A 19240-nucleotide genomic window follows, 5' to 3' on the forward strand; every position below is an offset into this window, starting at 1 on the left:
GTCAATCGCGATAGAGACTCCCATTCAGAAACAGCCTCAGGAGCATAGCCAGCCATTTCTTCCTCACCCTTTCCGCTCGCCATGAATAGAGACAAAGTTTCCAAAGCATCGGCGGATCGACTGCCCAAGAGCGTCAAGGTGCGTTCGACATGCAATGCCTGCCAGCAGGCCAAGATTCGCTGTAGCCACGAGAAGCCATCATGCCGACGATGTCAGAAACATAATATCGAATGCATCTATAGCATGTCTCGACGACTGGGGCGACCGGCGAAAAGGAGGGAATCTCAATACGCCGCTCTTCCTGTAGACCCGCGCCAGAGTGACCATCCCCGTCAGCAGCGGGACAAGAAAGCTTCGGTTCCCAAGGCTGCGAAGTTGAAGCAGGGTCAGACACAGAATCGAGCAAATGAGGACGACTTTCTGCAATCATTAGAAGAAACAGTTGTTTTTGACAGTATCACCGTCAATGAAACTGCACCTGATGATATCTCCCTCGAAGGCAGCAGTCTACGCACACCCACCTTTGGCGATAGTGATCAACTGCCATCATTTGCAGGTATTCCATGCTCGCCTTCCACAGAGTGCAGACCGCATAGTTGATGAGAATATGTAGTTCCCGATTCCATCGATTTCGCCTCTGACAGTTGGCTGCAAGAATTCCTCTCCCAACAGGCGCCTGATCTTGCACAAGAAAGGGGTCTTCTGGATACGCTAGCATTCGAGACCTCCAAGGCCGACGAGGAATTCTCTAGTGTGGCAACAGGACTGCAAGAACTGGCTGCTTCGCCGAACCATTTACCGATACCCTCGCCGAAGGCACACAATCAACAGTCTTCGGTGGCCGTTTACTCTACAGACGACTTTTCTGTCACCGCAGAGACACTGACGGCCAGTAGTCAAAGCCTTCCGGCTGGTCAGTCCTTCTATCCAGAGTGCCTGAAGAAAAGCATTCCAGCCTTCGCTCAGCATATCTCAGCCACCGAGTCATTCGCGGACAGGCTGATGACTGCAACGGAGCCATTGGTTCTGCTCTCCCACCAGAAGGTCTCAAAGCGGGTGAACGACTATGAATTTTCATCTGACAATACTTCCTCGAACCTCGGAGCGCTGGACGCGGCGATGACACGTCAGTGTCAATGTCAGTGCCATGAGCAGATTATCAGAGAGCTCATTCGTGTGAATATTTGTGCTTCTCGAACAGGACCTTCAGCTACCATTGATTCTATCTTGAACTGCCAGCGCATCTTGCAACAATTAGCGGAGACTATTCTGCAATGCGCTGTCTGTTCCAAAACTCGGGTTAACCTTCTTATGGTCGTCGTTGTTGGGATTGACAGCTTGATCACAACACTCGAAGTCATCACCTCTGGTGACGGAGGGATGATCCAACGCGTCTTGCCGGAGTTTCAGAACCACCGATTTCTGCGTCGGGACTATGGTCAGGACTTTTCAATAGACGGTAGCCATCGAAGGTACAAAAGTGGTGTCTTCCAGTTCAGGGCCGAGGTGGAAGGTCGTCCGTTGATGGTGGGCGGTTTCTCTGTTCCGGTGGAGGAGAAATTCTTGTTCGTACACCAGGTTCTGTACGCAAGACTCACCGGGTTACTCGCTGTCATCCGCCGAATAAGACACTGTACGCAGCAAATTCTGACAGTATCTGCATCGCGCGGAAGACTGAGCATGATGATGGAAACTGATCGGCGCCTGCAGATCTTCATTATGAGGATGAGAATGTTCGCCAGTTCATAGCAGTTCATGATCACGTAGAATCTTTCAATCAGCATCCAATTGATATTTCTCTTAAACTGGAGACCACCTCCTGTTCCAATAAGGACAGTCTGTGCTGAAGGTTATATTAGCCGAACTCATGCTCATCTTCGGATTCTCTCACTTGATTTCCTCGACCCAGTGACATCCCTTATAGACAACAGCCCAAACCTCTTTCAGATGGTGGCACGTCGAGCCGCCTGATGGCAGTCGAAGCCCGCAGGAGGCCGTTCCCTAGATTTCCCATAATTGTATACAAGCAATCTCGCTATCAAACTTGGTGTGACCTTGCAGTTGACTTGAGAAACGTGCGTGTCCCACAGTAATCTGGGCCCCATTAAGGGGCAAGCCAATGGGATATGTGCCTTGAATGCTCGAAGATGGACACGAGGCTGCCATGAAGTATGTTTCATGGTAGACGGGATTCAAATATCCACTCCCATTGGCTTGCATCCCCAAATGATAACAAGCATGTGAAGCTCCGCGTCTTATTGCAACCTCTCCTTAGGCTCAGGATTGCTATGGGACGATAGAGCAGATGGTCCCTCTGATGTGAGGGCTGGAGCTTAATATCACTGAAGTAATCATGATCAGCATGGACACAGATAAGATCTCGAAACAGGCCTCGTCCTTCATCTCCAGGTCAAGCGTTTTACCATTGTGATATTCACCGCGTTATCATTCCGACGATGGAGTTAGAAAATAGTTGCCAGTGCTCTACGGCGATTCTGCATCTGATGACCGAGATCCGTGACGTTCATGCTGTTGTGGAGCTTGGGAAGGTCTTCGAATTGGTTCACCGCGTCTGCAGTCAAGGTCAAACTGTGGTCAGATGCAAGGATTGTAAGAAGAACTTTCCGTCATCCATTGTCACATTTCCTGCACTGGCAGAGCAATGCCTTTCACTATTTGAAGCCGTTTGTTCGACATACAGCATCAATCGGCCTGAAACCTTGTTCGACTCGGCCGCTCTCAGCTTCGATCAACCTCTACCTTCCTTTATCTGCATCCGAAGTGCGATGCAGCTTGGACAAATGGAGCTAGACGAAGAGGAGTCAATTTTTCTTGTAAGGATGCTCTTGAGTCGCTACCTCGTCACACTTCTCGGGCTCTTGGAAGCTTTCCGGGATATCGCACGTTCTCGATCGAATGATAACATGCACTTGCATCGTCTGGGTACTCTTGCCATTCGTTCGTATGAAGCCTCACTTGAAAGCACAATCCATCGTCTGGTGGTATTTACGGAACAGTTTCAAATTGAGCCAAGTGAGTTGTTGATCTTGTGCAATGCCGGGCAGCGGAGCCTAACGATAGTAGTGAAATGAACAAATGGCAACCATCGACGACGAATAAAAAGGCAATTGCATCCTATATTTGAGATTAGAGGGGAATGGGTGGCTTTTTCTGGATATAATTTTTTCTTTCTTTTTTTTTTTTTGGCCTGTTTCTGCTCCCTAATGCACTCGTTTCAACAATGGGAGGAGATAGGGATAGAGGGAACTAGGAAAAAGGACAACCATTGGATTTCGAATTGATTATGATGCTTCAGTGCTTCAGTGCTTCTTCCCCATTAATTCATTCAAGCTCCTCTTTGCCACTGTACTATTCTTTGCCCCATTCCGTATTATACCAGCACCAGTCTGTTGCAGCAAGTAGTGGTCGAGGATCATTTAGGCCACGGCCGCTCCCAGAGCCCAACCCACTGGCCCCAGCCAATGACTTTATCAGTCATAGCCTCTTTAATCTTCTGCTTGGTGACCTGGTCCTCTTGGCCAAAGGGGAGCGGCTCATTGAGGGCGATGATGGTGAAGATGTACCGGTGAGCGCCGTGGCCCAGTGGTGGAGCAGGACCGATGTAGGCGTTTCCAGTCAGATTAGGAACGTATTTCCAACCGGCATGAGTGGATTGATCTTTCAGATCTCTGTTTTGTTTGATATCGGCATGTGTTGCGGCTGTGGTTGTAGGGGGTATGCCGTAAAACAAGCCATGATTGATCACCAGGAAGGGAATCGGCGGGTCAATATCTTCGCAGACGAGGACGTACTCCCTCACATCACCGTGAGGAGGAGCATTCCAGTGGAGCTCGGGGAATCTTCCCTTGCTGTCCTCAGCCAAACAGGTATGGAAATCGAGCATGGTTGAACCAGTCGGACCGCATTCGGGAGCTTCGAGAGTCATGTTGGGATCGGGCAGGTCTTTGAACGCAGCGCTCTTGATGAATTGCTTTGCATCGTGGCCACGGACGCGGTAGAAGAGCTTTCCCAGAGCATACTGAAGATAGTCTAGAATTCCAGCCATTTTGCTGGGTAGATTGCGCTACCCTAGAAAGGGAGCACTGACAGAAAACAAACTTCAGTGGTCACAGTGGATAAGGGACGCCGCGATGAACTATTTGATTTGAGATAATTGGGAGCAGCTGAAGGAGGGAGAAGAAGAGGGAGAGAGTATAGAAAGGGAATGGGGGAGAAAAGAGGAAGAAGAGGAAGAAGAAGAAGAAGGGAAGCTGAGCGAGGTCATGGGTGCCGTGCTGCATACTGTGCCAACGGAGGAAGGTGAGCCTGAACCGGTCCGGTACCGGGTGCTGCTTCTTCACTTGGATTGCTTCACCAGCCGCTCGATTGGGGCGGCGTCATGTCCTCTGTCTGTCTACTGCTCGGGTAACTTCTAAGATGCCATAGTTGAGAGGCTTGACGGACGAGGGTAATCCCGTTGGGAGGGTCTTCTGCCATAAGATGACTTGACTGTGAATTAGTGTGAGGTCGAGTTTTGTATGCCTAGTGACAGGCTGATCTGAGATCCCGAAAGGGTTTCCACTGCTGGAAAAATGAGGCGTATATCTCTGTTGAGGTCGAGGATTGAGATTGACAGGAATAGTATCTAGTACTCGACTAGGGATCTAGGTAGATATCTCTCTATCTACTATTATATCGTCTATTATATAGTCTACTCTCTAGGTACCAGGTTGTTCAGGCATAAACAAAAGTCCCATCTGTATAGATCGGGCGGGCCAATCACCGTGGTCTCTGCTTTCCGCTGACATCCGCGATGAATCAGCAATGGACCCAAAGTACAGCTTTCGTCACCATTCAAAGCAGGAATCAATGTTCCTTTCATTATTATTTCTTTCCCGTCTGCTTGGTGTCATGGTGGCCGTGGTGAAGATATCTCGATCTCTCAATTGATAGTCTCGCTAAATACCAACTATCTTCATGATCTTCACCTCCACCCCACCCGCGCCTCCTCCCGCGGACGCCCAGCAACGCCAGCCTCGGTATCCAGGCGAAGACACTACCCCAACCAGCCGGAGGGAAATCTGGGGCTGGTATACGTACGGCATCGCAGCAGAGGTCTTTGCTGTTTGTGGCGTGGGTATGTTCACTCACTGAGCTCCTATCGAAGATGTATCCCGATCGCTAATAAATTTCCCAAAACAATAGGTTCATTCCTACCGCTCACACTCGAGCAGTTGGCTCGCGAGCGCGGGACCTTGCTGTCAAGCCATCTACCATGCGTAGGACCTGGCTCACCTTCGGCCGCTCCTGGAAATGGAACGACGCCGGCGATGCTCAGACGGGATGGGTTAGGGAGTGATCAGTGTGTCGTGGGTTTGTTCGGGTTACAGATCAACACCGCTAGTTTCGCCATGTATACATTCTCTCTTGCGGTGCTTGTTCAAGCTTTGACCCTCATCTCGTTCAGTGCACTCGCGGACTATGGTATGTTGTATTTTGGCGGATCAGGTTAATTACGCCATGAAGAACGCACTGCTGATTATAACTCTTCGATACAGAGAAGAACCGCAAGACCCTCCTCCTCACCTTCGGACTCATTGGTTCCGTATCGAGCATGCTGTTCGTTTTCATCTCTCCGCGACTATACATTTTGGGCGCGATTCTGGTTGTCATCGGTGTCACCTGCCTCGGGTCATCATTTGTCGTCCTCAACTCGTTTCTTCCCGTTCTCGTTGCCAATGATCCATCTATTCAGACCGCGCGCAAAACGGAAGGCGAGGAATTGCCACACCTAGACTCTAGCGGAGAATATACACGGTCGGGAAGCTTCAACAGAGGCGATAACAGGGGATTCGACGATTATGTGGCGCCTGAGCATGGGTTAAAGCCTAAAACTACCGATTCCACTTCACCTGAAATGCAGCTGTCCACCAAAATTTCCTCGAAAGGTGTGGGCCTTGGTTACTGCGCGGCCGTGCTGGTACAGGTACTGAGCATCTTATTGCTCTTTACACTGTCAAAGACATCCCTACCGAAGATTTCCGGCACTCTGCCCCTTCGATTTGTGCTGCTCCTGGTGGGCATCTGGTGGTTCTCTTTCACTGTGGTTACTCGACGCTGGCTGCGGAACCGCCCCGGTCCCCCTTTGGACACTTCCAAGGGTGGTGCGCGATGGCGCATCTGGTTACGGCTGGTCGGTTTTGCATGGAAGTCCTTGTGGAAGACGGTCAAAGTGGCTGCCAAGCTGCGGGAGGTCGTTATTTTCCTCATCGCGTGGTTTCTTCTCTCGGATGCAATGGCTACAGTGTCTGGAACGGCTATCCTATTTGCTCGCACGGAACTGAAGATGAGCACAACCGCTGTTGGACTCTTGTCCATCACTGCGACCCTGTCTGGTATGACTGGGGCCTTTCTGTGGCCAGTAGTATCTCGGCGCTTGAAACTCAAGTCCAACCACACTATCATGCTCTGCATCGCGTTGTTCGAGATCATTCCCCTGTATGGAATGCTCGCCTATATTCCCTTGGTCAAGAAGTGGGGCGTGATTGGGCTCCAGCAGCCCTGGGAAATTTTTCCCCTGGGTATCGTCCACGGTCTCGTGTCCGGCGGATTATCTTCCTACTGCCGCTCTTTCTTCGGCGTGTTGATACCCCCTGGTAGCGAGGCCGCATTCTACGCACTGTATGCGGCTACAGACAAGGGAAGCTCATTCATTGGCCCTGCGGTGGTGGGCGTGCTTATCGACGCTACTGGCCAAGTGCGGTCCGGCTTTTTCTTCATTGCGGTCCTGATCGTGCTTCCTATTCCGCTGATTTGGATGGTCAATGCCGAGAAGGGACGGCAGGAGGGACTAGCGATGGCAGAAATGCTCGAGAAGTCCCATGGTGAAAACTCGTCTGAGTTTGGCCATCCCTCAGAAGAGGCTGAAGGCTTGTTAGCTCGAAATCCGTAGAGGACCATGGATGCTGATATGACGATGATGAGGCAGCACATCAATAGATAATGTCTTACGATTCCCTCAATAGAAGACCATTAACGATAATGATATCAACAGATGATGGCTTGTAGGATCCTGAATGCATTCGCCGAGACCGTTAGCGTAGGGTCAACAACCCTGAAACCTGTCAGCAATTAACGTCGAACGGAATCCCATGGCGATTTATATGAAGTCGTGAAGGCAGCCTGCGAGTGTCTCACCAAAGACAGGCTGCAGCCCGCGCTAACTCGGTGCTGCCTGGGTTAGTGAGGCCTCACCCTCCATTTTATCCAAAAGAATCAACGAGGACAACTTCCTTACATGCAAGTTCAATCTATTTTCGCTTCCTCCAAGATGAATAAACCCAAGCAATCAACCATTCCTGCCGCGGTGCAGCCTAACCACCAACGACTCCGCGAGACACCTGCCTAGCCAGCATCAACACTCAATGCAACCTCAGCTCTCCAAGACGAGCAGCACGCACAGCGAACACAACGATATAAATACCTCTAAGCGACCAGACAAGAAGCCCTCCAGAAGCAACACCCATCCCATCCACCAAACCACCTCCTCACCACCCTCGACCGCATCATGCCTCGCTCTACCCTCCTCGCTGCCCTCTCGCTGCTAGCCCCGAGGGCCCTGGCAGAGGGCCAAGCAACCCCAGAGCCCATCGCAGTCCCTGTCCCAGGCGGCTGCTCGGGCCTGCCCCTCTACGACGCCTCGACCGGCATCGCCGGCCCATGGGTAATCCAAACAAACCAATGCACCAACACCACCGCGCCGGGGCAACCCTGCACGATCGAAGGCTACGGCGACAGCGTCGTCATGCGCTATCAGTCCGGCGTGTCCGGCATCTACCAGGGCTATGTATATTCCCCTCCCTCTTCCCAAAACCACAAGCCAAAACTAACCCCCTTCCCAAGGTCACAATCGTCCCCCGCAACGACCTCGCCAAGACCCCCCTCCGCTGCAACGACGCCACCTCCTCCATCGAAGGCCGCGTGCCCTGGGGCGTCAGCGGCGTGGCTTGGAAGACCGTTAATGTCAGCGACATGGCGTGGTCTGCGCCCCTGATGTGGGGGCTGGACGCGGCGTTTAGCCGCGCGGTGGAGCCGTACCACCACTACGTCAACGGCGTGCGCCAGGACGGGGTTTTCCTGGGTGCGGGCAATGTCACCCGGTGGGGGGTGAAGTATTATGAGACGTCGGCGGGGAGTTGGGGGTGGCCGTATTGGATGCTGAGGTTGTTGGGGCCTGGGAGTGAGGATCGGGCGACTGGGGAGGCGTTGAAGCAGGGGGAGTCGACGACGTTTATTCGGATTTATGGGAGTTGAGGAGGTCTTCGGGGGGTGGGGGGAGAGGGATTTGGAGAATGATGTTTGAGTGAATTGAAGGGGGTATGTTGTTTGTTAAATGTTCGTTGGCTTTTGATTACTTTGATGAAGTTGGGAGTCTTGATTTGAGTATATTCTATCAGTCAACATATGAAACACTACAGTTCCTCCGAGACTTTGAATGTCTTTTCGATATTGACCTCATATCGTGGATGCCATGCCTCCGGCCTCGGATTCAGATCCTCCTGGCTGCTATGCGCGTCATCTAGGTAGCTTCTCCCCTGCGGGGAGGAGACGGCCGTCACCACGACATTGGAGACCTCGCTCGTGATGTCCGGCCGCCAGTATCCTGGATCGCGAGGGCCCTTCTTCGACACGTCTCCGCTCATGTTGGATAGAGGATACTGCCGGTCGCTGCGTTTGCCGCTGCGTCCGGCGCGACCGTAAGTAGTGCTGCCGTCCAGAAACCAGCGGAACAAGGGACGGAGGGTGACGAGGCTTCCTGCCGTGATGCCGAGACCAGTCTCGATCACGGACCAGATGGCGATTTGGAAGGTAGAGTCTGGGGTATTGTTAGGACGGGGGGGTGGTCAGGACAGTCACTAACGGCACTCACAGAGAAAGTCGGCGTCTTTGTAGGTTTGGAGGAATGGAATTCGGATAATCACTGCAACACTCGCACTGGAATCACACGGGTGGTCAGTCAGTTTCTTTTATCTCAGGATCTTCCATCGCCCTCCTTGAGCTCTAGGTGGTACATACACGGCTCCGAGGCTGAGAATCGCACCGAGCGCGATCTTCGTCTTACGATTCATCTGCAGGTTCCATACGAGAAGCGCTGGCATAATGCCCAGCGTCAAGTCACAGAAGATAGTAAGCGAGCTGTAAAGATAGGAAATATCGACAAGCGTGTCGGTGGACAGGCATGTTCCTGCATGACCTGGTCGTACGCGCTGCCAGAAATACGAGATCGGTTTGCAGGCGAAAAGAAGGACGAGCCAGAACATGATTGCAATGCCGATAGAGAGACCGAGGACGGTCCACAGAGTGACGCGATGGAATCTGCGCACGGCCAAACGAAGGAGTGCCACAGCGATGGAGACTTTAGCAACCGCCGACGACCAGATATAAAGCATTTGATTCAGCCACCACAGCTGTTAAGATGATCAGCGCAGCTCTTCTGCTCGCAGGGGCGGGGGTTTTTTTTTTTTTTTTTGCGTACCAGCAGGGATCTTTCCAGCAAATCCAACCCCGTCATCGGGTCTACTTTGCTCGCGAAGTCGATCATCCTATGGCCAATTCCGGTCTGTGCCCCAATCATACATGAGATGTTCAAGGCTATAAATATTAACTGGTTGCAAGTCAGAGGATGCCCTTATCCAATGCCAACGGTAGGGGATGTTAGTAATACCAAGGCGATGACCATAAGCGCGTCATCCCATCCAAAAGCTCGCACCAGGAATAGACGAACGAAACTTCGTAGGAGAACTGCGAGAACCGAGATACTCATCATCACAGCACACACGACAAACTGGCCGAGACTTTGCCCCTCGAGGGGGAGCGAATCCTTTGCGACCGTTGCCATGGCCCAGAAATGCACAGCAATTTCGTGTGTCTTTGTGCCTTGATGCTGCAGTGACCTCGATCAAGGGAAATTTGCATTCAATCCAGACCAGAGCTACCCAAGGATTCAGACACGGCCATAGTACTAGGATCAGGAGTCGGGCCGCCGCGAGTCGCGGTGATAGCACATGGAGAAAGTCTGCGGAAACTGTGAAGGGGAGAAGAACTACTTGATGTATGATTGGCAGCTAGACAGCGAAGCCGCTAACTGTCAACCCAGCTGTTCGATTGGAGGAATACGAGAACGTAGCCACTAGGACAAGAAATGACAGAAGATGGATATGATCTTCATCAGCCGAGACCCATTCTGCTCTAGTCCTCGGAGAGCACAGGTGATGTCCCCATACAAGTCGTAGGCCGTGCTCAACTTACCCGATCTTAACCTTCCGATCAAAGGGCTTCAAAACCAACTGTCCAAGGCATAAAATCCGTCTGCCAAGTTATCCACTTACCCATTGTGTGGCATGTAGGCTGAAGAATACTTGGAGATTCGAAACAAAAAAAAAAAAAAAAAAAAAAACAACCGGGGGATCAAGACGGCCTAGAAAACAGCCGGACCACCCCGGGTTCCCATTTGCATCCTTGGGTGGAGGACAAAAGTGCCGGAATATGGGGGATTTGTCAGGCACGCACTCCATAAATAACCAACCTGGTCGTTGTGGCTCGAAGTTGGCGGAAAGCATAATCTGAAAAGTGTGAATCCTGATGGAATCCTGTTTGTTGAAAGAGGAAAGGCCGATAAATAGACTACTCCGTAGGAGCCTGGGTATAGGCTTGTCCTGGTAGCCAACGCCTACGGAGTAGTGTCAATGGTTCGTTCATCGGAGATTGAAGAGTGATTGACTTTTGAATCAGTGTCAACTACGGAGTCCGTAGTTCACTGTTCTTCTCCTGAGTCCTGACTCCTGACAGCTCCGACAATCTTACCACATCACCATGAAGAGAGTTCGATGGAGGATTCGAAAATAGACGATGGCTTGACTGGCCTCTTTTGACCAAGGCAGCCCCACTGCGGTCCTGAACTGTCGGAAATGAGTACCTTAATCCCTGAAAATTGGGCCCCTTTAAATTGACCGAGCGAGACTCAATGATGGGGGTAAGCAGATCAAAAGCGAAGCGAGGTGCAGAATCATGGATGTATGGAGTTCGGGAATAATACTGGGCGTCTGATACAAGCCATCTGCGTCGCGAGTGTTATGTTAGCGGCACATGAAAGAAAAGCATGACGTTCGGGTGGTAAAAAAAAAAAGAAAGCAGCCGTTCTCACTTGAAACTGCCTGGACGCATCTAGCTGTTTGCAGGACCCGGGTCTTCCTCCGTAGATGATTACCCCTGGGAGCCTGGAGGATGAGAACGCTGCACGATGAAGGATAGAGTACTCATCCTTTGATACGAAAAGCTTAATTCACCCAGCCGATCTGATCAGAGTCATGTGTGAAAATGTGATTTGATATTAGATGAACAAGTGAAAGATCGTTGGTAAATTGGTAGCTAGGTAGATGTCGAGAGATGGAATTTGACATACATCATCACCACTCTGGCAAGGTGGCTGCTACGAACCCAAAAGGGATACATACTTCTTAAAAAGGTAATAGTAATGTTTACTGATATGCCCCTCCTCTATAAGTTATTGAATCTTTGTTTATACACCACGCCCTTTGCCACATGATATCTTCAAAAAGGCAGATCCATCAGTTTGGTGGTATAATAGTCATATCTAGTGTCTCCAGGTTTTTAGCACAGTTGCTGCCAAAGTACAGTCCCAAATCCACCTTTACCGAAAATTCTGTACCTTGACCCATGCAGTATAAAAGATCATCAGAGAGCCTGCTGTAATTTGCCACATTTCGATTGGTAGATTCCAGAGACATCCAGCCATCATGAGAGCCAAATATGCAGTGACAGTTTTGGCCGAATCAAGGTAGTAGGGGACCAGCGTGTGCAAGCCAAACGCAAATCTCTCAGCTAGTAGATATTTTGTGAGCGTATCGTGATACTCTGTCTGCTGTGTAGATGACAGACATGAGTAAACAAATCTGTCTATAAATGATAGCGCAGCAGATTGACGGAGCCAAATAATCAATACCCTCCTGATCTGCTGAGTATAACTTGCAGGCGTAGAAGAAACCCCAGCAGTTGATCCTACTGATTGTAAAATATCGAGTAAGGATTGCTTATCAGAGGCCCAAAGACGCTGCGATATGCCATCAGCAGGGAGAGGAGTTATGGCTAATTCAGTTTCAATACCGGTTTGAGCTTCGGTATATCTCTGGATACTGGTGTAGAACTCTGGGCTGAGCACTTGTAGAGTTAACTCTACAGTCACTGATTTTGTTCCCACCTTGGCTGCAGGTGAACTCCATGTCTGTGGTTGATAATAATGTGACTTGGATGGTATGTAGTGCAATGTTAGAGGGTGAGGGTATTCGGCGACCAACCACGCCAAGTATTGTCGAAAGATCGGTTCTAACTTTCTAATTTTGATCAGTATCAAGAGCACCAATAGATAGGTCAAATCAAACCTCTTACCGTTCAATGTCTGTCTCTTCCCGAGGGATGTTTCCTGGACGAACCTCTGGCTTGCGTAGGTATGTAAGGTTTCCTCGAAAGCGAACACGCAGCGCTTCGTAGATAATTCGCGGTTTAGATAGCGCTCCTATATGGCCCCATGTACTTATGAAGCGGATCAACTGCATCGGTGATGCTGACAGTGGGTCCAAGGCACTGCCGCATGAATAGAGACGGCTTATTATCTTTGGCCTTCCATCAGGTGCGTACAAAGTGGTGATGGTATGCAATGGGCCCTTATTCCCTGAGTTTGGATTGCAAGGGTCACTGCACGTTGTGCTAATGGAACCCTCAACCTTCTCAAATGGGGATAGAAAAAAATCTTTATCCCACGTTCCTTTGTACATCTTATGTCGAGAATGTGATGATCCAAAATGGATAATTTGTTGAGCACCCTCTGTGTTCTTGGCAAGGACAGTGGCCATTCTTTCAATATGCTCATGTTGGCTACTCTCAGCATTGAGATGGCCTAGGCAAAAAGAAGGCTACTTTGCGTTCACCAAATGAATTGTTGACCTCCATCACCATGGCTGTTACTTCTTTGTCGGCTGAGTATAGTAACCACCAGGACACAGCATTGCGTGTAAACCAAAGGAATCTGGGGATGCTGATCATGTATGCATATGGCCATTCAGCTGGATCCTCACCCTGGCCTCTATTAGCCTCCCTTTGATAGTGATGGGATGAAAATATGGGTTATTGAATAACACCTACCTTTGATTCAAGATAACTCTGTAACTTGCCTTTTAATCCTAGTGGATGATCACCAGGCTCCAGATAATACCGCTGATTGATCTCAAACCAGCATTTGACAGACCGTTGGGCTGAACCCGCGCGGGCAGTGTCAATGGAGAGGAGTGATCCAACCCGGCCACGTAGACCAACTGGTACTCCCACAACAAAGTAGCTGTATGTGTAGTTGTATCTCTCTGGTATCATGCGTGTATGAGACAACTTAGTGCCGAACAGTAACGGCTGACCCAGTAAGTCTTCACCTTGCAGTCCCGGTTGAGTGCTGGTCAGGATTAACTGCCTTCGGAAATATGCCGTCATGAGAAGCCACAAGAGAATGGTAAAACTAGTAGCAATGAGGTTGATAATAATGGTTGTAATCAAAACTATATTCCAATGGATTTGAGGGGACTGATAAAGCAAAGTTGCTGCCAGGAGTTGAGTATTAAATTGTATGAAGGAAGTCTTCTCTGCACTGGGCAGAAAGAGACAGGCCCATAATCCACAAAGACTGGTAATTCCAGCGGTGTTTGGTAGTAAAGAGATGCTAGTGATCATGATGAGTAATAAAATAATGGTCTATTTGTTTTTGTGAAAGGCTTCTATGCAAGATGAGTCTGTAAATTCTCATTGCCTTTATATCTACAGCAAAGCTGGAGATTAGTTAAAGACTTACATTAGAATTTTATTCACATCATCATGAGTCTAATAACTATTAATCAGGAGCACCCTCAGTGCTGTATGATGAATAACATGATATGGTACAGCTCATAATTCACGACATGGGTTCCTGTTTTGGAAACCTGCATGGAATTCCTATAGCTCTCAAACGTATACATTGTCTATCTCTCTCCAATTAGCGTAAGAAAATAAGAACTTCTGTTGATAAGCCTCCATCTCATGGATCAGCTTCTATTTGCACAGAACACAAAAGCAGCAAGGATTGTGTGATAAGAGGGAAATGATCATTACACACACTTCAGCATGGTGTCAGCATTAAGTTGTAATGATTTTCAGAACCTTTATTATTCATGTGCGAGGAGTCTGGTCAGATGGGTATAAGAAGTCAGGGTATGGGGAGGGGAGGATGGGGTTTTCTTTGCATCTCATCCACCAGTCAACAGATATTGCCAAAGAAAAAGACGCCTTCAGCCAGTATGTCGGCTTCTGCGAGTACCCCATCCCCATTTGTTCAGGTCATGATAATCGGGGCTGGCTTTTCTGGCTTGGCCATGGCTTGTCAAATGAAGCTCAAGCTCAAGTGCAAGGACTTTGTGATATATGACCGCGCAAGCGCATCAGGAGGGACGTGGTGGGCTAATCAGTGTATTGTTCCTATCGCCTTTACTGCATGAATTCCTACTTACATAGATCTACAGATCCTGGATGCGGTGTTGACATTCCGGCCGTTTTCTACAGTCTGTCATTCGCCCCAAACCCTGGATTTTCAAAGGTCTTCCCCAAACAGTCTGAAATTCTGCAGTATTTCAATAAAGTGGCTACTGACCACGGTATACCTCCCCATATGGTCTTCCACACACAGTGGGAAGGAGCTGAGTGGAAGGAGGATACGAGCAGTTGGCGAGTTCAACTCCGCAATCTCGCCACAAATCAGTGCTTTGAGCAGGAATGTAAAGTCCTTATTTCAGCAGTGGGAGGGCTATCTGTGCCCAAGCCCTTTAGCATGAGGGGTATGGAAACCTTCAAAGGGGAAATAATGCACACGGCTGAATGGAAACATGACGTGGTCCTTGATGGAAAGGATGTTGTGGTCATTGGGAACGGAGGTATTATGCCTAGTCCATGGTGAAAACATTTAGCTAACATACAAGATAGCCTCAGCAGCTCAACTGATTCCAGCCATTTTGAAGCAATGCAAATCGGTCACTCAATTTATACGAGTAGGTTAAACTTAATACGCAGCCTACAAGCGCAGTATACTAACCAGGCAAGACACCTCAACATTATATGCCGAGTCAAAATAATACGATTCATCCCCTACTCCGTACCGCGTTTAGATTTATTCCAATTTTGCTCTGGCTTATACGTACGGCAGTCTTTCTCTATCTAGAGACCACTGGTCCATACTTTGGCCTCACAGAGGCTGGCTCTGCTCTGCGAAAAGTGGCAGTGGAAAAAAGTCAGCGGTATATCCAGGCAAACTCTCCAGGTCAGCTTAAGTCATACTCTTTCTGACAATTGAACCTCGGCCTAACATGCATTCCAGAGAGTTATTGGTCTCTTCTGCTTCCTAAATTTGAGTTGGGTTGCAAGGTAGATCACGTGGCATTGTATAGCAAATGAAGATATATGTACTAATTCAAGCCTCCATCCAGCGAAGGGTCTTTGATAACGATGAGTACATTGCATGCCTCCGCAAACAGAATATCTATTTAACGGACGAGAAAATTGCGGCTCTTCAACCTGATTCAGTCCTGACCAAGTCTGGAGCAGTCTATCCTGCTCAGATTATTGTAGGTGATCTGATTCAACAGCACTGGGGAAAGTTCTTCTAATCTCGTATTAGATCCTAGCCACTGGATTTGCATTGCGGCAATTCGATATCCAGCTCTACGGCCGCGATGGCCTGAGCAGAGAGGACCATTGGAAACAATTGGGAAGTAAGTCAGCGTTTAAAACAGTTGCGATGGCTGGGTTCCCCAATTTCTTCTATGTACTTGGGCCCCATTCTGGCAGAGGACATACATCTACCCTTTTTGCCGTTGAGAGGTATGGAGAAATTAGTTCCAGCTCAAGACTTTGACGCTTACTCATTCATCGGACCAGCTTTGTTGGACTCATCATACGCGCCATGAAGCCAGTGATCAATGGCCATGCACAGTTAGTTGAAATTAACTCCCACAGTGAAAGGGTGTTTTATGAACGCACAATGACGGCACTTGATCAAACAGTCTTTCAGAATAATTGTGGGAGTGTAAGCTGAAATATGACCATTACCATGCATTGAGATAGCTCATGACATATTCTAGTGGTTTATTGATCAGAAAAGTGGGTTAAATTGGTTCAGTTATCCTTGGAGCTCATTTGAAATGTGGTTCTCTACCCACATAGAAGGGATGAATGATTGGATATACAAGGTGAGTTTGGCTGTATCTGAATTATCCAGATGCATCTCCGCTAACTGATCAGTGGAACGACAACTGTTATTATGCGCCAAGTAAACTCTGGATCACCCTTTTAATGGTCTCTATTTTTCTAATCTCCTGCACATGGGGTGTGGCTATATTCTTCTAGAATTTGCTCCCACACATACCCAAGGATTTTAGTCTTTTTAGACAAACCTAGAGTTGCATATAGGTGTCTCTAGCGGCCATAATGCAAATGAGCTGAATATGATAGAGTGTGCCCTCTATAGGGGGGAATCATGGGATTGGGACCACAGCAGAACCTAACATTAGTCCAGCCCATCCCCCCCAGAATCATTAAATGGTTGAAACTGATTTATGAATCTAACTCATGGAATTATTATATTCTATATTTAAAATAAGGTCTAGTCCGCTAGAAGGGGTCTAGTAATATAACTATGATTAGGTAATCATGCCTAGTTATTTGATTAAAATTCAGAGAAGAGAAAGTTTAGGATATATATATATAGAGAGAGAGAGAGATTAGAGGTAGGATGGAAGATGGTCAAAAGATGAATGAGATGTACATACAGAGTAGTACTTTTGTCTCTACATACACTGAACAAAGCCACCTCAACATTTTCATTAACACAAAACTATTGTCCGAGTCTCAATTTCTCTACGAAGTCCGGAGTAACTCGCTAGCTAGATAGCTACTACCTCCCCTCAGACTTCCTCTCCCAATAGAGTCAACCTGTCGACGTGAAAGTCGCTTACGGGGGATATTTTACCAGCCCAACTCATATGAGCCCGATCGAGTCCCACTTAAGGGGGAGGAGGCAACTGAATCTACACAGTATGAGAATCCAGAGGAGTATAGGAAGCAGAAAGATCGATCACAACAACTACCACGCGAAGATCGGTAGTAGGAGAGACCCTCCCTGCCAAACACTCTGAGTCTGAGACTCCTTCGTTCTCCAGTCCCATCTTCATCTCAAATCTACCCGAAGGGAATGGGTGATCATCATGATCCTCCGATCACAGCCGCTCATCCCGCCTGATTGGCGTACATAGTACTCTGTATGCAACTGCGCATCCCAGCCGCAGCGTGTGAAACACAGATTGGCTGGCGCTGACGAGATTGTCGGTTTAGGAGAACACCGCTATTTCACTTACTTTAATAAATAGATTGCAGACACCAATGCGATCCGATCCTTTTTATCTCCCATCGCATACTCTACTTGCAAATTGCAAACATCGATTTAACACGATGACCGTCGCACAGTCCATCTCTCTCTGGAACGATTTCGCGGCCAAAAACGGGGATTTGGAGTTCGTTTGGCTGCAATTCATGTCCTACAGAAGCCTAGTCTATACTCGGATTTTCCCTATAGCCAAATTCAAGTCCATGGTCGGGAATGGGCGATTCATTGCCATCCCTAAAGTTGCGTTCCACGTGGGACCAGGCGATGTGATTGCGGAAGGGGTTCCGCCATCGGGGAAATTCTGGCTGCAGCCAGATTTCGAGACGGTCTATTGTCAGCCTGGTTCCAAGGGGTCCCGGGCGGTCATCATGTGCGACTGCGTAAATGACGAAGGCGTCCCAATCGGCGATTGTGCGCGGTCGCGGTTGCAGGAGCTGGAGAAGATCTTGATGGCGGAGTTGGGCTTCTCAGCATTGGTCGGGTTCGAGGTTGAGGTGGTGTTTATGCGAGCCAAGAAGGAGAATGGAGGAACGCAGTACGCAATGACCAACTACGAGCACTCCTGGTCCAGCATGACGACCGAAGACGAATCATTGGTGGGAATGTTAGAGGCCATCTCACGTACGCTAGCAACGGTAGATGTGCCCCTGGAGCAGTTCCATGCCGAAGCAGCACCGGGCCAGTGGGAGTTTGTCCTGCCTCCTGCGCGGCCGGCACGGGCCGTGGACACGCTGATCAAGGCGCGCGATGTCATCAAACGAGTTGCAGGATCATTTGGGTACCATGCCACGCTCTATTCGCGTCCGTCTCCCGCGCATGCGGGTAGCGGGGCTCATGTCCATGTGTCAATAAACCCGATACAACAGGAAGCGCGGGAGGGGCTGAAGAGAGCCGAATCCTTTTTCGCAGGTATCATGACCCACATGCCCGCCGTTCTGGCTTTTTCTCTCCCCATGGACATCAGCTACAGTCGTGTCGCCGCAGGCCTCTGGAGCGGCGGCGAGTACGCGTGCTGGGGATGGGAAAACAAAGAGGTGCCGCTTCGTCGCATTGAGGGCAACCGTTTCGAATTCAAGCTCAGTGATGGGTTTGCGAACCCCTATCTGGTTCTATCAGCCATGTTTGCGGCTGGCATCGAAGGGATGCGCAATCGTGCGCCTCTGCGAGGGGGGGACTGTACCAAGAGTGCATCGAAACTGTCCGCAAATGAACGCCGGACTCTGGGAATAGACACTGTGCTACCAAAGTCCTTGGACGAGAGCCTCTCAGCACTCACACAGGATCTAGATCTGCGTAAGCTGTGCGGTGCAGAGCTCATCGATGCATATCTCTCCGTCAAGCGGACGGAGACAGGACTGTTGCGACAAATGAACGAGGAGGATCGAAAGAATTGGCTGATCGCAAGATACTGACATATCACATGGGCCCCGATCATGCATTCTAGAACAAATGTCAGCTCATGGCATGCCAGATGAGCCAGTCAGCCACCCAAATATAGACCGCTCCAGAAATTGATGCCCCTGCCCGTAAGACATGTCACATCGATGAGCCCAGCAAGCGTCCGCCTCCTCGGCGCCAATTGCATCATCAATTCTCACGGATCTCGATCTCGTGGGGTATAGGTTGCCGTCATCGATCGATCGGGGTTTTCGCGACTTTGATGCTGCAGATCGAACTTCATCGAGCGCAGCGGCTGGCTTGGATGGCTCCCAA

The 19240-nt window shown here is 49.3% G+C and overlaps 7 protein-coding genes across 7 annotated transcripts, besides 3 other annotated features; 5 read left to right on the forward strand and 2 right to left on the reverse strand.

Annotated features, from left to right (window-relative positions):
* Positions 1-81: 81 nt before the first annotated feature.
* On the forward strand, positions 82-1749 carry ACLA_074290 (Zn(II)2Cys6 transcription factor domain-containing protein; the record flags this gene model as incomplete). The annotated part of the gene is made up of 2 exons (XM_001275817.1): positions 82-556; positions 614-1749. The coding sequence occupies 2 exons, from the start codon at positions 82-84 to the stop codon at positions 1747-1749; spliced, it is 1611 nt and encodes a 536-aa protein (XP_001275818.1).
* Positions 1750-3433: 1684 nt separating this feature from the next.
* Positions 3434-4066, reverse strand: ACLA_074300 (YbhB/YbcL family Raf kinase inhibitor-like protein; the record flags this gene model as incomplete). Its single annotated transcript, XM_001275818.1, has 1 exon — positions 3434-4066. The coding sequence occupies one exon, from the start codon at positions 4064-4066 to the stop codon at positions 3434-3436; it is 633 nt and encodes a 210-aa protein (XP_001275819.1).
* A 170-nt stretch (positions 4067-4236) lies between these two features.
* Positions 4237-4266: a microsatellite.
* Positions 4237-4270: a microsatellite.
* A 707-nt stretch (positions 4271-4977) lies between these two features.
* ACLA_074310 (MFS transporter) lies at positions 4978-6952 on the forward strand (the record flags this gene model as incomplete). The annotated part of the gene is made up of 3 exons (XM_001275819.1): positions 4978-5137; positions 5206-5484; positions 5559-6952. The coding sequence occupies 3 exons, from the start codon at positions 4978-4980 to the stop codon at positions 6950-6952; spliced, it is 1833 nt and encodes a 610-aa protein (XP_001275820.1).
* A 615-nt stretch (positions 6953-7567) lies between these two features.
* Positions 7568-8313, forward strand: ACLA_074320 (uncharacterized protein; the record flags this gene model as incomplete). The annotated part of the gene is made up of 2 exons (XM_001275820.1): positions 7568-7846; positions 7903-8313. The coding sequence occupies 2 exons, from the start codon at positions 7568-7570 to the stop codon at positions 8311-8313; spliced, it is 690 nt and encodes a 229-aa protein (XP_001275821.1).
* Positions 8314-8471: 158 nt separating this feature from the next.
* ACLA_074330 (uncharacterized protein) lies at positions 8472-9898 on the reverse strand (the record flags this gene model as incomplete). Its single annotated transcript, XM_001275821.1, has 5 exons — positions 8472-8875; positions 8930-8994; positions 9076-9467; positions 9536-9664; positions 9725-9898. The coding sequence occupies 5 exons, from the start codon at positions 9896-9898 to the stop codon at positions 8472-8474; spliced, it is 1164 nt and encodes a 387-aa protein (XP_001275822.1).
* Positions 9899-10429: 531 nt separating this feature from the next.
* Positions 10430-10456: a microsatellite.
* Positions 10457-14267: 3811 nt separating this feature from the next.
* ACLA_074340 (flavin-containing monooxygenase) lies at positions 14268-16382 on the forward strand (the record flags this gene model as incomplete). Its single annotated transcript, XM_001275822.1, has 9 exons — positions 14268-14562; positions 14616-15023; positions 15073-15137; positions 15190-15406; positions 15464-15510; positions 15573-15710; positions 15764-15966; positions 16024-16171; positions 16227-16382. The coding sequence occupies 9 exons, from the start codon at positions 14268-14270 to the stop codon at positions 16380-16382; spliced, it is 1677 nt and encodes a 558-aa protein (XP_001275823.1).
* Positions 16383-17592: 1210 nt separating this feature from the next.
* ACLA_074350 (FluG family protein) lies at positions 17593-18939 on the forward strand (the record flags this gene model as incomplete). Its single annotated transcript, XM_001275823.1, has 1 exon — positions 17593-18939. One exon carries the CDS (start codon positions 17593-17595, stop codon positions 18937-18939), a length of 1347 nt encoding a protein of 448 aa, XP_001275824.1.
* Between the last annotated feature and the right edge of the window lie 301 nt (positions 18940-19240).

This window comes from Aspergillus clavatus, genomic scaffold (genome assembly GCF_000002715.2).
Source record: "Aspergillus clavatus NRRL 1 1099423829791 genomic scaffold, whole genome shotgun sequence".
NCBI lineage: Eukaryota > Fungi > Ascomycota > Eurotiomycetes > Eurotiales > Aspergillaceae > Aspergillus > Aspergillus clavatus.